The sequence below is a fragment of the Heliconius melpomene genome, chromosome 12 (assembly GCF_056956725.1).
Source record: "Heliconius melpomene rosina isolate 202511_hmr_F chromosome 12, ASM5695672v1, whole genome shotgun sequence".
Lineage (NCBI taxonomy): Eukaryota > Metazoa > Arthropoda > Insecta > Lepidoptera > Nymphalidae > Heliconius > Heliconius melpomene.
The window spans coordinates 9,939,649-9,953,850 of NC_140400.1; the positions used below are offsets into that span (position 1 = coordinate 9,939,649).

The 14,202-nt window shown below is 31.5% G+C and overlaps 2 protein-coding genes across 3 annotated transcripts; both read right to left on the reverse strand.

The window, feature by feature from the left end:
* Window positions 1–319: 319 nt before the first annotated feature.
* Window positions 320–6,307, reverse strand: LOC146533808 (uncharacterized). Of its 2 annotated transcripts, XM_085194678.1 has the most exons (3): window positions 5,016–6,307; window positions 4,418–4,447; window positions 320–1,987 (listed from the first exon to the last, which is right to left on the reverse strand). In XM_085194678.1, exons 1-2 carry the CDS (start codon window positions 5,713–5,715, stop codon window positions 4,431–4,433), a joined length of 717 nt encoding a protein of 238 aa, XP_085050804.1. In that variant the 5' UTR covers window positions 5,716–6,307; the 3' UTR covers window positions 320–1,987; window positions 4,418–4,430. The 2 variants fall into 2 exon arrangements, with proteins under 2 accessions (XP_085050804.1, XP_085050803.1); XM_085194677.1 differs by lacking the exon at window positions 4,418–4,447 and having other exon boundaries at window positions 5,016–6,304.
* A 5,053-nt stretch (window positions 6,308–11,360) lies between these two features.
* Window positions 11,361–12,090, reverse strand: LOC146533809 (three-prime repair exonuclease 1-like). Its single transcript, XM_085193798.1, has one exon. It carries the CDS (start codon window positions 11,991–11,993, stop codon window positions 11,361–11,363), a length of 633 nt encoding a protein of 210 aa, XP_085049924.1. The 5' UTR covers window positions 11,994–12,090.
* Between the last annotated feature and the right edge of the window lie 2,112 nt (window positions 12,091–14,202).

Sequence of the window (14,202 nt, forward strand, 5' to 3'; positions counted from 1 at the left end):
GATGAATCACTTCTCTTATATATATATTATAAGGTTACCGTGGCGCAGTCGACCTGTAAACGGAATAGTTGTGGATCTACTCGGGGGAATTACATTCATTTCCCCTTTCTACTAACACAAAGTGATTTCCACCAATTAACTTGAAGTGGCAAACGGAGTGTATTGGCACTAACTTATCTCCGACAACCTTGCTATGCTCACAAATTTCGATAAAACATAGAAAATGAACTATCGCTTTCAGCTACAAGAATTATAACAGCTTTGAAACATTTAACAATTACTAAATTTCAAATTCAATGATTTTAAATAAAACAATAACTTTATACGTAAGTATTTATTATTTTATTGATTTTAATAATACAGTAGAATAATACAGTAACGTTGTCGAATTGTACTCTTGTTAGAACATACTGTATTACCTATAGAATAAATAAGAAGTGAATATAGTAAGATATCATAGCTCTTTAAATGCACATACATGCAATGTATGCCGTTATATAAAGTTATTTACAATCAGACTTTAGAGTTTTATAAATATAAGAATATTCGCTAAAAATAAATAAAAATTAAATGAATTGCTTTACCTATTAATAAATGCATGATAAGGTGAAAATAAATTTCAATGATCTAGCTTCAGAAACGAGATATAAATTTGAATTTGTAACTAAGAATATTTTTCGAGGACTTTAACAATAATTATATAGAAATTTCTGAGAAAAAGAAATCAAGTTTCGTTGTTTACAGTCTATAGAGATTTTTTTAAACAGAATCCTACAAATCTAAACCCACACATTTCCATAACTCATTAGCAATAGCATATTGACTAACTTATTAAAATTTGTATGTTTTTTTAAAGATAATAAGTAATTACTGTCGTATCTTTTGTCAAGAGACAAGCCAAGTCTTTTCACTGGTCCACACTTTGTCATCAATCTTCCCAACTTTCCAAAAAAAGCTATAATAGAAGCTTTTTAATATTTATTACTTTAATAATAATATATATTAATTTATATAGTTATTTATCCAAAACAATACAATCGTACAGATTTTAGAAACATACAAAGAATATTATAATAACTAGATAGATATTTCATATTAGAAGCATATCTTACATTAGGCACGTCATAATTAAAAATATCAATAATTTCGATACTTTTGAAATGGATTTTTTCACTTACTCTTAATGTGTACAAACTGACAGATTTAAGATGTGTTTATATGAACACTTTACAATTAAAATGTCGTAAGAGGCATTTTTAGATAAGTCGACATAGCTTTGTTATTTTATATATACGTATATACTCGTATTATTTAATAAACAGAAGTGCTATTAAATATTTTATAAAAAATATCTTAATTACAATACATACATTAGTTACAGTTAAGAATACAAGATTTTAGCTTTAAAAAACAGATATAATATAATTATTTGAAGTGAAAAGTTGTTTTCATTTGCTTAAGGACTAAAAGTTCAAATTAAATCTTTATTGTCAAAAAAAATATCCATTTAACGGTATATAAAGATAATTGATCAAAAATATAATGAGTTTTGAGACTTTAATATGATATTTGTAATAGTTAAAAGTTTTTTTTAATATATATTTTTTATAATTATATTAAAACATCGACAAGTCACTAGTTAGGCAAAGTATTATAATCAGTAATAAGTATGTAATATTAAACTTAGTTAACATTTAGCAATCTAAAATGAGATCTTTCATAATTATTATATCGCAAATAACACTGTAAATTTAAAATTTAATATTAAACTCCATTTATATCTTGACCAAAATAATGATTGTGCTATAGAAATATAGGGTAAATACTTAAAATCTACGTATAATTCTCACTCGTCGACCCTTCCCGTCGCTTTCGTCGTCACTGTCGAAGGACGACTGCTTGCTGCCCAGCATTAGTGCTTGAATCTCAGGGTTCAAGGACAAAGCTGGGTAAGACGAACGACGCACCATCGGTGCTGGCCTGGCTCCTAATAAAAAATATATTATATGAAAGTATTTCTTTAGAAGAACAATCAAAATGGAGGTATTACAAATATTCCAATCGTTAAAGATTTGAGGAAAAGCGTGGTGTTGAAATCCACCACTCTACACGCTATATCTCCTTAGTAATGAGGAATGTAGCTGCTCCCCTGAATTTTGAACCAATTCAGGAAGATATAGGCTTGGTAGGTACTAGGTATTTTTTAACACAATTTTTTATAATGAAGCTACTTATCTAGTTCTATTGTTTTTTAATAACATTAACTGATTTGAAATGAATATTGATTCTACTTGAATTATATTATTAACTTACCTATTAATTTACCTACATACATTACACATACTATGAAAATTCTTAAAGGGTTCTTGATTTTTTAAGATGACTTTTAATAGTTTTTTATATATTTATAATTTATATATATCCAAAATATGTAAGTAACAAAAGACAATTAAACGTCTTTTATGTTTTTATTATGTTCCCAGTCTATGTCTTATCAGTATATTAGGCTTTGATTAATCATTTGGAAAGTTTATGTTAAGTGGACTGAACACGGGTTTGGATATCAGTTCAACATAACCTATTGCGACGTATCACATACAGACCAAGCAATTTTTACATAGACCTTTAAACTTAATTTTATGTGAATTATGATACAAAAAATAATTTATTTTGGGCAAAAAAAGTGGTAAAGAAACAATGTCTCTCTGGTAAACCTCTCATCTCTGGTAAAACTTTGTTCTAATTAAAAATATTTAATTATTTTAAATTAGCGAAATCTCAAAATTCTATAGAAACTAGGTTAAGTGTTGAATGGTGAAATCCATTTGTATATTTCTCCAGTAAAAATCTGTATTATAAATTTAAATCTGGCTTCAATAATTTGAAGCCAGGCGTGAATTTGAGCGTTCTACGTGGAACCTATAAAATTAGTTTCATTTAAAAATAATAAATAACATGGTAATTAATGGTCTTAATTAATGTTCGTATTTGAATTTGTAAGCAAGTGTAAAATACTAAGAACCGGTGGCGCAGTGCGACAGTGTCTGACTGTAAGCACAATGTTTGTGGGTTCCTTTCCCACTAGGAGGAATGAATCGTATTTCCACTTTCTCGACGTGCCTACTCTGCTATATGCGGGAACGCCATAAAGCCGAAAAAAATAAATAATCACCTTTTTATAGGTAATATTTTTGTTCTCTTAACTCTTTTTTACAAAGCTAAAAATCATATCATTTAATAAGTAATCATCTTATAAAAAATTATTGATCATTTTTTATGTCACTAACATGTCATGCTTGTGTAATAATTATAATTTAAAAGGTTTAAAAAGTGAAATCTAAATCTTAACTAATCAACTATTCCTATGCAAAGGCTATTCCTATTTAAATTTACTGTTAACATTTTTGAAGTTAGCATCTAATAATTGCAAATAATCTATAAATTAAATTATTTTATTAAATATAAATAATCTATAAATTAAATTATTTTATGTAACTGCAAATATAACTAGTTTTTTATTTCTATGTCTTACTCTTATATTATGTATTTTAAAGCTGAGCTTAACTTGTAAGTCCGAGCAATACCTACGTAAGAAAAGAAACCTTTTATGAGCCTGTCTATGGGCGCTAATGACTAGACGGTTCATTTAATAAGAAGGTACTAATACTAGAATTATAATTACTTAAGCTGTACCTACTATTCGTATGTTTAACGTTGAAAATATTGTATTCTTTTGTTTGATGACATTGCGTGATGAGTGGCGGAACTCAACGCCGCGCTTTGCCTCGATACCAGAGCTAGGAAACTAAAATTAATATAATTTACATCTCCTCGAATGGGAATCGAACCCATAACGTGTCACGTTTATGTGTACACTTATGCCCCTAAAACCATAACTGACTACGCCTCCGATAATAGTAATATTCTCCTATAGTTCTAATAAATAAATAACACAAAATTGTAAATCAAGAAAATCGAAAGTATATTTTCAATATTACCTTAAAGTGGAAGGGGAAAAAGTTTTTTAATTATGGTGTTTCGAACGTGCCTATTGGACACAAAATCCAAGTTTTGGTGAAGTGGAAAGAAATAAAATAAACAAATGATTGTGTATTTTGTGACCAAACTTGCTTTTGTCTGTCCAGACCATAAAAACAATAAAAAATTAAGCACAAAGTTGAAACTGTAACCAAATCCATAGAATACAGATACGTCAAAACTGCGTCACTATGGGTTTTTAATATTAACTTAGGTTATATTTACAATACGTAGCGTGAATCGTTCACTAAATTGTGCATTAACGCATACATATGCAAACTACTAGTTATTAAATGAAACTAAAGCATAAATATGAAGCTACCTTACGAAATATCTATATAAGCGTGTATATCTAACTAAGAATGTGGAATTTCTTTACCTGAATTACATTTTCAGTCGTCAGAAAGACCTTGTAAGGAAAAAGAAACAAAGAAATAGGACAGATAATTTAAATTTAGAGTACAAACATTAACATTCATTTACATACATTTAAACACATTTATTTAATAGCTTGAATTTGTGTATCTATAATTTACTTAAATAACATAAAATGTCTTTTTTGCAGAATTTTAACTATATTTGTATATTTCATATAGAAAGATCAGTTATAAGATACATAAAGGTATGTACAGTGTAATATTTTATAGTTATATCTAAGAATAATAAAAAATTAAAGTTATTTTCTGGTATTTCTTGAATTTTCTATTTAAAATAATTCAGAATGCAGTTAAAGTTCTGATATTATAAAATACTAAAATATTTTTATTCATATCTTTTATATTTCTCATTTAATTTAATTCATTGTTCTAAAATGAACGAATCAACAAGTTACCATTGGGACGCGATTTTACTTTGTTTATATTTCGATACAAATTCAAGCTTAGCATATCATTATAATACAAAACTTAATATCAATATTAAACATTTTTAATTTAGTTACATACAATAAAAAAACAATTATTTAAGAAAATGCTTACCAAATAATTTGGCTATAGATTGGCGTTTAACCAGTCGTGGTTCGTTTGGAGCTTCGCCAACAGATGCAGGTGCGGAACGATCGACTTTGGTGTTCTTTTCACTTAAGTACGAATTAATTGACTCCCCTCGAGTGTACAGTCGGGTCTCGCGACGTCTCTTATTGTCCTTATCTTCGTTAGAGGAGACCACAGATTCTGCGATTTGGAATAGCTGCAAGCTGAATTTGCTGGATTCCCGCCGCAATGACTTCTTGTTTGCAAATTCTGACAAGGACTGCCTCCTCTCTCCGTTGGGATTCAATCTCCGTCTAGCTCTCTCCTCTTCTTTAACTTTCAGCACATCGAGTAACGCGTTAACTAATAAAATGACTAGAAATACAGTAATTCCTATTACCGTTATAGTGTTGTTTTCTAGATCCATCTCCTTAGATTTCGTCGGTTTCATATTAATGCGTTGCGGCTTCTTGGTGAATACTTCCAAAGCGCTACAGGCGTCTTTCACGAATAAAGGAATCACTTTTGTTTTCACTACATGCTTTGCGCGTGAAATATTAGGTTTTACGTTTGGTTGCCCAACAATCGGTGGCGGCTCCAGAGGTTTCTCTTCACTCACATTGCCCTTCATAAACCACATGTGAACGCTGTACATACAATAAAAAACCACAGAGAGTATAAAGAGTAATACTTTACGCTCGCTCATGTTTACATTGCAGACGGGCTGGTTTGTTTTGACAATCTGGTCCGTGCGTGTGCTATTCGCGTACGCGGCGTTAAACTTCAAAGCTCACATTGATATATGCCTTTTTATTATTTTAAATTATTATTTATTGGTGTTTTCAGCGCAGTAGACCCGAGCTCGCCACGTCTGGCGTTGTTTTCTGTGCTACCGCCGTTTTGCGCATGTGCAAACTTTCCAGGGCGCAGGGGTCGGTCGTTTAGTAGGCATGGCGACGACGACATATAAAGGGACAAAGTAAACTATTCATTGGTAAAACCACTGATATTTTTTTATTATAATTTCCCGACACAATACGACGCATTGATAATTAATGTTATCAGATTTCCTCTACTGTCTGCGTGTTATCAATTTCATTTGGAAGCTTTGTTATCGAGTGCATCCTTACAATGTCATGATAAACAGCTAGCTTAATTGAATTTTATCTTTATTGTATTTACTTTGAACGTAACCGAAATAATATCCAAAAATAACCTTTATTGATACACACATAAACGCCTTTCAAATATTGAAATTTAAGGTACACTTCGTAAAATATAATAGCTTATCTCAGTTCGACCACCATTCGTTGTACCATGACGTACATTTATGTTTTTTTTTATCTACCGCCATTTTTAAAAATGATCGATGACTTATATTTATTGAAATTCGTATAACTTGCAGGTACTTGTGAGATAACCAAAATAAAAGTATTAATGGCGCAGTTGTTTGACTGTATACGCAATAAACTTCGGTTCTATTCTAAGTGGTACGTACAGCTGGAAGCTAAAAAAAATACCTGTAATTAAAGTTTTTGAAATGACTTTTATTAAGTACAACAAACTTAATTGAAAAACAACAGAAACGAGTTGTTTTAAATATATTTTTTTTAAAAATCTTACAAGATTATCAATATTATTTTACATTTTTTCTCAATCATAATGAATAACATTTATTTCCATGAGGAGTCGTGGCGCAGCGGTACAGTCGATCCAATTACCACTAAACAGAGTGAACCGTTTCGATTTCCCTCTGATAATAATTCGACAAAGCGGCGTTATGTTACGCTAGCCAACAAGCGATGTCTCAAAAATTAAATGGGAATTGGGGAACGGAATGTCTTAATACCAGGTTCCTTATGTTTACCCTCCTAAATGCGGACTTCACTCCCATATTCATATAACATACAAAAAAAAAGTATATTATAATATAAGAGAGTAATCGATAGAATTTTTAAACGATGTATGAGATAAGGTGGAAGTAGCTCTTACGTTTTTACGACTTTGATGGCCATAACTCGACGATAGGTTAATGAGTGGATTACATTAATATTTCATATAACACGTTGTAGATTTTATTATGTTGTGTTTATTTTTAGAACTGTGGACTTTTTAACGTTATTGTAATTTAACTATAATTCCATTATAACTTAATATTCTAGTTAAATTGGAAATCTATCGGGTGGACATCGCTGCTGACTGTACCAATAGGTATACGCAATGCCTCGAAAATTCAGCGGAAAATGGGGAGCGGAGTGTGTTAGCACTAGGCGCCCTCTGACTATCTTGCCACATCCGTGATACATCGTGAGATGGAAAAAAAAATGGGCCCACATATTTCGAAAATGTGGATTCGCTGCTATGATGATAATAATGTTCTAATTTATAATATTGAATTATTATATTATACTTTTTTATTCCTCGTCGAACGGTATGTGTAGAAAGAAATATATCACCACCATTAATAACGACAAACCACTCGCAAAGGGGTAGCTATTGCGATTTCTCCCCTACAATAATGAATGTATGTAGGTATGTTGTATGGGTACACTAAGAAATTTCCAATTTGCGCTTAGAATTATAAAACCTTTAACAATTAGAGCTAAAACACTTGTTCCGTTGCGAATTGGATTCCAGTTCCACTAATGTACATTTGTGGTTGCAAGCAGCTACAAATGCAATCGTGTTTTGTTTTATTAAATAGGTACAAGGTACAGGTGCAGTCAGCACTTAAACATAATTTTATTCCTTTTTTAGTTCACTCTGTATCGTGCTTATAGTATCTATATAATTATAAACGGTGTAGGCAGAGGATTTAGTGCTAAGGCACTCTGTTCCCCACTTTCTACTTATTTTTTGTATCATTTCGTGTTGAGTGACGGAACTCAATAGTCAAAACTGTACTTTATCTTGTTATCAGAGCGGAGAAATGAAAATTTTTTATTTCTTTGAATGGAAATCGAACTCACACGCACAATTGATAAATCCACACAAATAACTCTTAAAATCATATGAATCGTAAGTACCAATTATTATGTTAACAATAAAAAAAATAAACTGCATAATGCATAGATATGCATTGAATATGAAATTTCATTCCTATTTTTACTAACGGCAACACTTGTCTATAAAAGGTGTTCGATAAAACAGAGTATTTGTTGAATGTATTTCTAAGCACCTGCTCTGAAAGAAATGCTATACAGCCGTTTTGCGAAATTGCGATTAAAAATGTGTTTCGATATTGCATTCCTTTTGAGGCCGGCGGAAATATTCCGATATTCCGATGCTAGGAAATGGTAAAAAAAGTAAAAAATATATTTTTAATTTTACCTAGCATAGTGATAACTAGTTAAAAATTAAAATGTATTTTTTAAGTTTTAACTGATATTATATCTGTCTTTGATTATTTTAAGCTAACAAATTATTTTACTACAGGTACAAAACTATCAATTATATCAATATAATTTCAAGATATCGCAACGACTAGTCGTGAATATATGTACGGGTATGACGAAGTTGTGATTCCAAAAGTTTTCCATTTCTCGCCTGGTCGCATTCGGTTGCGCATTAAAATTTGCAAGGCGCATGAAATTTCAATTCTATTTCTGGAATATCAATTTGATAATGTAACGTATGCTCCATGTGGAATATTTGCAATAGCAATTGCAATTGCAAATATTCGTTCAGAGACGAGACGTGGGGCACGAACTTGTGACTTCAAGCGCCTCAGGATCAGGTCATGGGTTCGATTCTTACTCTAGGAAATGAAATATTTGATATTGTTATATTTGAAATATATTACGATATTGCTATAGTGTAGAGAGACAGGGCGGCGTTGAGTTCAGCGGGATACACCTGCAAATTCACTGGAAATGTGGAAAATCAAATTTTTTATTACTGTTAGGTCCGAGCATATTATATTTGCCATCTAATTAATATTTTGTAATATTTTTTTCAATTTAATTCAGTTTTGTCAGTGAAGTTTTTAAGCATTCATATACTTAAAAGTTTTATTTCAATAAACGCACACAAGGAATTCGAAGCCACATTGCAAAATAAGGCAACAACTTAGACTCAGAACATTGAAACAAAAAGCTCAATAAAATTACATTTATTTTAACTGATTATGTCAATTATTTCGCTCAATAAGCAGTTTTATATTCGGTAAGGGATGCTACTGGAAGTCCCGAAAGCATGCCTAATGAACTCGAATGGCTTTGTTACCAAAAGTGATAGTTTATTGCAATTTCCACCTTATCAATTATATCAACTAAGTTTAATTTTCAGTGCTAAAATATATAGCGTATCCGCGTTTTACGCCTCATTTGAATTTTAAACCTTAAAAACAAGTACTACAGTCGGTTATGCAAATTGTTTATTAAGATAGCGGAGACTTATCAATTTATGAGTTGAAAGGATTTTCGATGGACTCCGATAGAATTCTGGTGACGAGGGAAATTATGAAGTTAGGTTATTGGAAGATGATCAACCAAAATCTATTTTAATGTGGGTATTTATTTATTTAAATAGAAGAATAAGGCAAAAAAATGTGTTAAAATCATTTAGATATATGACGTTATCGAGACGTTATTGGAAAGTGCCTGACTTCGTTTTTTATTGAAGATAGGTAAGCAATTGTCCGCTATCACACCTGGTGGTAAGTGACGATGCGGACGATGGTGGAGCATGCTTACCCAGATAATGCCTATTCACTCTTTCCTTGAAGACGGCCAAGTTGTATTTATCGGGGAACAGTTGAGCAGGCAGGGAGTTCCACTCCTTAGCTCCTTATTACCATGGTAAAAGGATTTAGGCACAAGGGGAAATAAATATTTTACTTTCCTTGCTAGCGCGGCGTTGAGTTCTACTAGTAAAAGGTAAACAGTAAAAGGCAAACAAATTTCATTCTAAAAATAAATATAAAAAATGTTATATAGGTTAAGCTGTATTTTCACTAAAAATCTGGATAGATATATATCGATAGAACTTTCAGATACATCTGTTGATTGAACGTTCACTTCATCGTTTCAAACGGAAATCGTCTTCAATAGCCAATCGCGACTCTTTCAAACGTGGATTTTTTCCCCAATCTAAATTTAAACGCGCTCTTAACTTGATGTACCAGTGAAATATAGCGATAACAATTTTTATTTAAAAAAAAACACTTGAGGCCGGTCATGGCGCAAGGGTACAAAGTGTGACTGTGAACCCATAGGCTGTGGGTTCGATTCCCGCTCGAAGAAATTAATTATTTAATATTTCCATTTTATTCGGCGGAAATTGGGGAACGGAGTGTTTTAAAACTGGTGTACCTCTGCCTACTCTGCTGTGTGCCGGCCGCAGCGTTACGGTAAAAAAATACTGATTTTATAAATGGGCCATAATTATTGTATAAAAATAAATGTAACATATTCTTTAAAATAGATTCAGTATGGTTCATTATGAAAATTAATTTAATAAACAATTTTGATGTCAGCAGAATTTCCATTTCACTAGAACTAAATTGCTTGCGTCTTCGCTGTGTTGAAGTTGAAGACGCGTTAAGGTAGTAAACATCTTATGTCTCAAGATGATGAACATATTGTATAAGTATTAAAGACCTTAGAAGATAAATATATTTCTATACTTGTTTAACTAAAACTATAAAAAAATCCTATAATACAAAAAATCCTATAATACAAAATTATGTATAATTAACTAAAATTGTAAATTGTCGTTTTGGTATATTTGAATTGTATTGGTACAATAATTGTTGTCAAGAATGCTATAATTGTAATTATTATTTTTATGGCCATTACATTGAGACCATTTTCTATCTACTGCTTCATTAAATTCCTCTAATAAGGCATCGGTAAGGTAATTTTTTTATAGGACACGATTAGTTCAATTTCTAAAGCTTTATGTATGTGATGTTTTTCTATGGAGGGCAAGCTCTATTTTCTCAAAGAGGTGATTTTCTCCCCAATTTGAATTCGAACGCGGCCTTAATGAGAGAATTGAGATCTGATAATACGTATTTCATGCGTTGGTATGGCTTAATTTTCTTTACCTTACATTAGTTGCTTAGAAGTTATTTTTAAAATGTTGTAGTATAGGTAATGTTTGTGGGTTCAATTGTCACTCAGGGTAATTATTATAGTATTTAATTAACTTTTATTCTACGCACATGTAATTAATTAGGCAGAAAGTAAAAAATATATGTGATTACTAAGTTTTTATTTTTGTGTATAAATATTTAATCGGCATAACATAACGTATTTAAATATATAATAAAATATAAACATAAATAATTTTATTTTATACATTATTATTATATAAAAATATATGATTAATACAAAAACTTACAATATATCAACGAAAAACTCTCATATTTTTCATTTTTTCACAATTTACGTCAGAAAATTTTATAAAATATCTTTTACTTGCTATCACACATTCCAACAACATTAGACAGTCGACTTCAGCTCGGTGAATACCTTCGATCTCCTTTTTCACTAACACTTTATATATACTTTTCAAAGACAAACCGTTTGCGTAGATTCCCATATGTCTTAACGCGAATTTTAATCCTTCAAAGGAGTCAATGTAGTACAAATCATGGGGTAATGTAAATCCAGCTTCTTTGTATTCAGTTTTCAATAACGGAAAGTCAAACCTACGTCCAGAATGGGCAACCAGACATACTGGCTTGGGTAGATCAAGGAATTCGTTGATACAATCTATTTTATCTTTGAAAACGGGATGTTCACTTAAAATTTCCTCCGTGAGGCCAGTCATAGCCTTTGCAGTGGGTTGTAATTTTCTCTGCGGGTTGACGAGAAAAGTAAGTTTGCGCATCGGAGGTATCTCCCCGGCCTTGGTTCCGATGATATTTTTCCGTGACACTGCCAAGCATGTCAGCTCTGTTATCTTGGTCTTGTTGCTTTCTTTCTCAGGTAGACCTGTGCCTTCCAAATCGAGGAATACAAAAGTTTCAATTGGCATTTTAATTTTTTTTTTCACTTGCGTTAAAAAAATAAAATTTAAAATAAAACAAATTATAATATTTGTGAATGTATACTCTAGCACGATAGGCGCTAGTCGCGATGATGCACTGTGCACTGCCTAATGCAATAACAAATAGTTATATATTTTTTAAAAAATATAATATTGTATTAGTTTATTTACAAAATACACAATTAGTGATGACTGGTGTCGTTAATAGTCATTAGTAATTTTTGTAAATAGTTAATTTAGATTAGCAAATCTGTAAATATAATATTTTTTTTTTATTTAATTTTTGTTTTTTTATTTATTTTTAAAATAAATCAGCTTCACGCTGTATCCCACACATAGCACGGTAGGCAGAAGGAACCTAGTTTTAAGACAATCCGTTTCCCATTTTGTGCCTTATTTTGGAGGCATTGCGTGTTGAGTGAGAAAACTCAACGCCGCGCCTTTGCCTTGTCGAGGCAGTAGATATTTGGATACATTAAGTTACTGAGGCCAGTCTTGGCGGAACGTGGGGAGCGGACCGTCTTAATATTAGGTTCCCGCTGCCTCCCTGCTAAAAGAGAAAAATGAATAGATAAAGGGTCACGTAATTCGGCTAAACAAACAAAAGTGCCATTTCCAGTTATCATTTTCAAATTTACATTCAAAGACGCCTATAAAATGAAAATTTTGCTCAAAATCGTCACGTTCCAGTCACAAATTTGTAAAGTTTATACCGACAATAATATTTATATTTTCTTCTTATCGTAGAGGGGAGGCGAAAACCGTAACGTTTTTCAACAAACATTTGAGCATTCAAATATACCTACAATCTGAAGTTAATCTCGGCTTAATCTCTAGAGCTGTCACGGAGGCTGCGAGGCGTCAGTCGCATCTACTAATATTGAACGGCCAGATTGATGTTTGTCTATTATTAAATATGGTTATGGATTCGTAAAAAGATATATTGAGACCAGTAGTGGTGCAGTGGTACAAGCGTGTGACTATATACGCGATAGTTTATGGGTTCAATTCCCACTCGAGGAAATGAAATATTTAATATTTTCATTTGTTCGCTTTAGTGTCAAGACAAAGCATGGAGTTGATTTCTGCCACTTAACACGCAATAGATAGCTCTAGAAATAGGCGGAAAGTGGGGAGTGGAGTGTCTTAACACTAGGCCTCTGCCTACACTGTTTGCGGGATACATTTGTTCTCCGCTTTCCACTCAAAGTGAGAAGATATAGCTTTTGGCGGCGGAACTCCAAGCTTTAAATGGCAAGAGCTGGAATCGAAGTTACAATCGTCGTGATTATTGTTAATAGTTATCCTACTACGCCACGATTAAATATTGTAGCCACCAATTAAAATATTTGACTAAAAAAGTATGTTTTACGTACTGTTTCCAACCAAAAACTTACATTAAAATGAAATCTCAAGAGAAATTCGCAACTAGAACTAGTGTAGGTACAGAATAAGAACGGTAAGAGTTAATTGCAGGATTGGGGGTAATCTGCCTATATTGCGTCTAAAGTTACGCCCAAACGCTTTAGACATTCTAGCTCTCTTTATTACCTTACCTTCATAAAGGTATCTTTAAAGGTAGATTTTACTAAAAAAAATTAAATATAAAATGTGTTAAATATCTATTATTATTAGAATAAAAGAAATATTATTAAAATGTAATATTTTGTTTAGTTCTGAACATATTTATATATTAGAGCTATTGATGGCAGAACAACTACAGGTACATTAATAGAATAAAAACAGTAATTTATAATTTTTTTCAACTCTATGCCATACAAAAATATCTGCTTCGAATAGCTGCTATCTGCAGAAAATCTGATTTTTGATAACAGTGCAATTTGTAACAAGTGAAAGAGAGATACAGATTGAAGATGAAATTATTATCATTAACACAAGTAAACTCAGAAAACATTTACAGTCTCACTAAAATAAGTAAAACTAATTAAGCACCACTCAACACACAAGTTAGATATTCAATAATTCAACAGCGTATTTAAGATTGTTTAACATTCATAAAGCGGTAGGATAACTGTGATTAGTCTAATGAGAGTCACAAACAAATTTTGTGTTGTAATCGCTTAACTTGTGTCATTAAAATATAAGGGACGCGCGATGACGAGATTTTCAAAGTCGCAGATGTAATTAATGAAATGTCGCGTATACTGTATATTTATAAGATTTTAAGCTTATATAT

What these genes read in the sequence shown, in the direction of transcription:
- LOC146533808 (XM_085194677.1), bottom strand. Translation starts at nt 5,715, where the DNA reads ATGAGCGAGCGTAAAGTATTACTCTTTATACTCTCTGTGGTTTTTTAT. An exon ending in ATCTATAGCCAAATTATTTG is followed by an intron (nt 1,988 to 5,015) that starts GTAAGCATTTTC and finishes ATTTTTTATTAG; the next exon opens with GAGCCAGGCCAGCACCGATG.
- LOC146533809 (XM_085193798.1), bottom strand. Translation starts at nt 11,993, where the DNA reads ATGCCAATTGAAACTTTTGTATTCCTCGATTTGGAAGGCACAGGTCTA.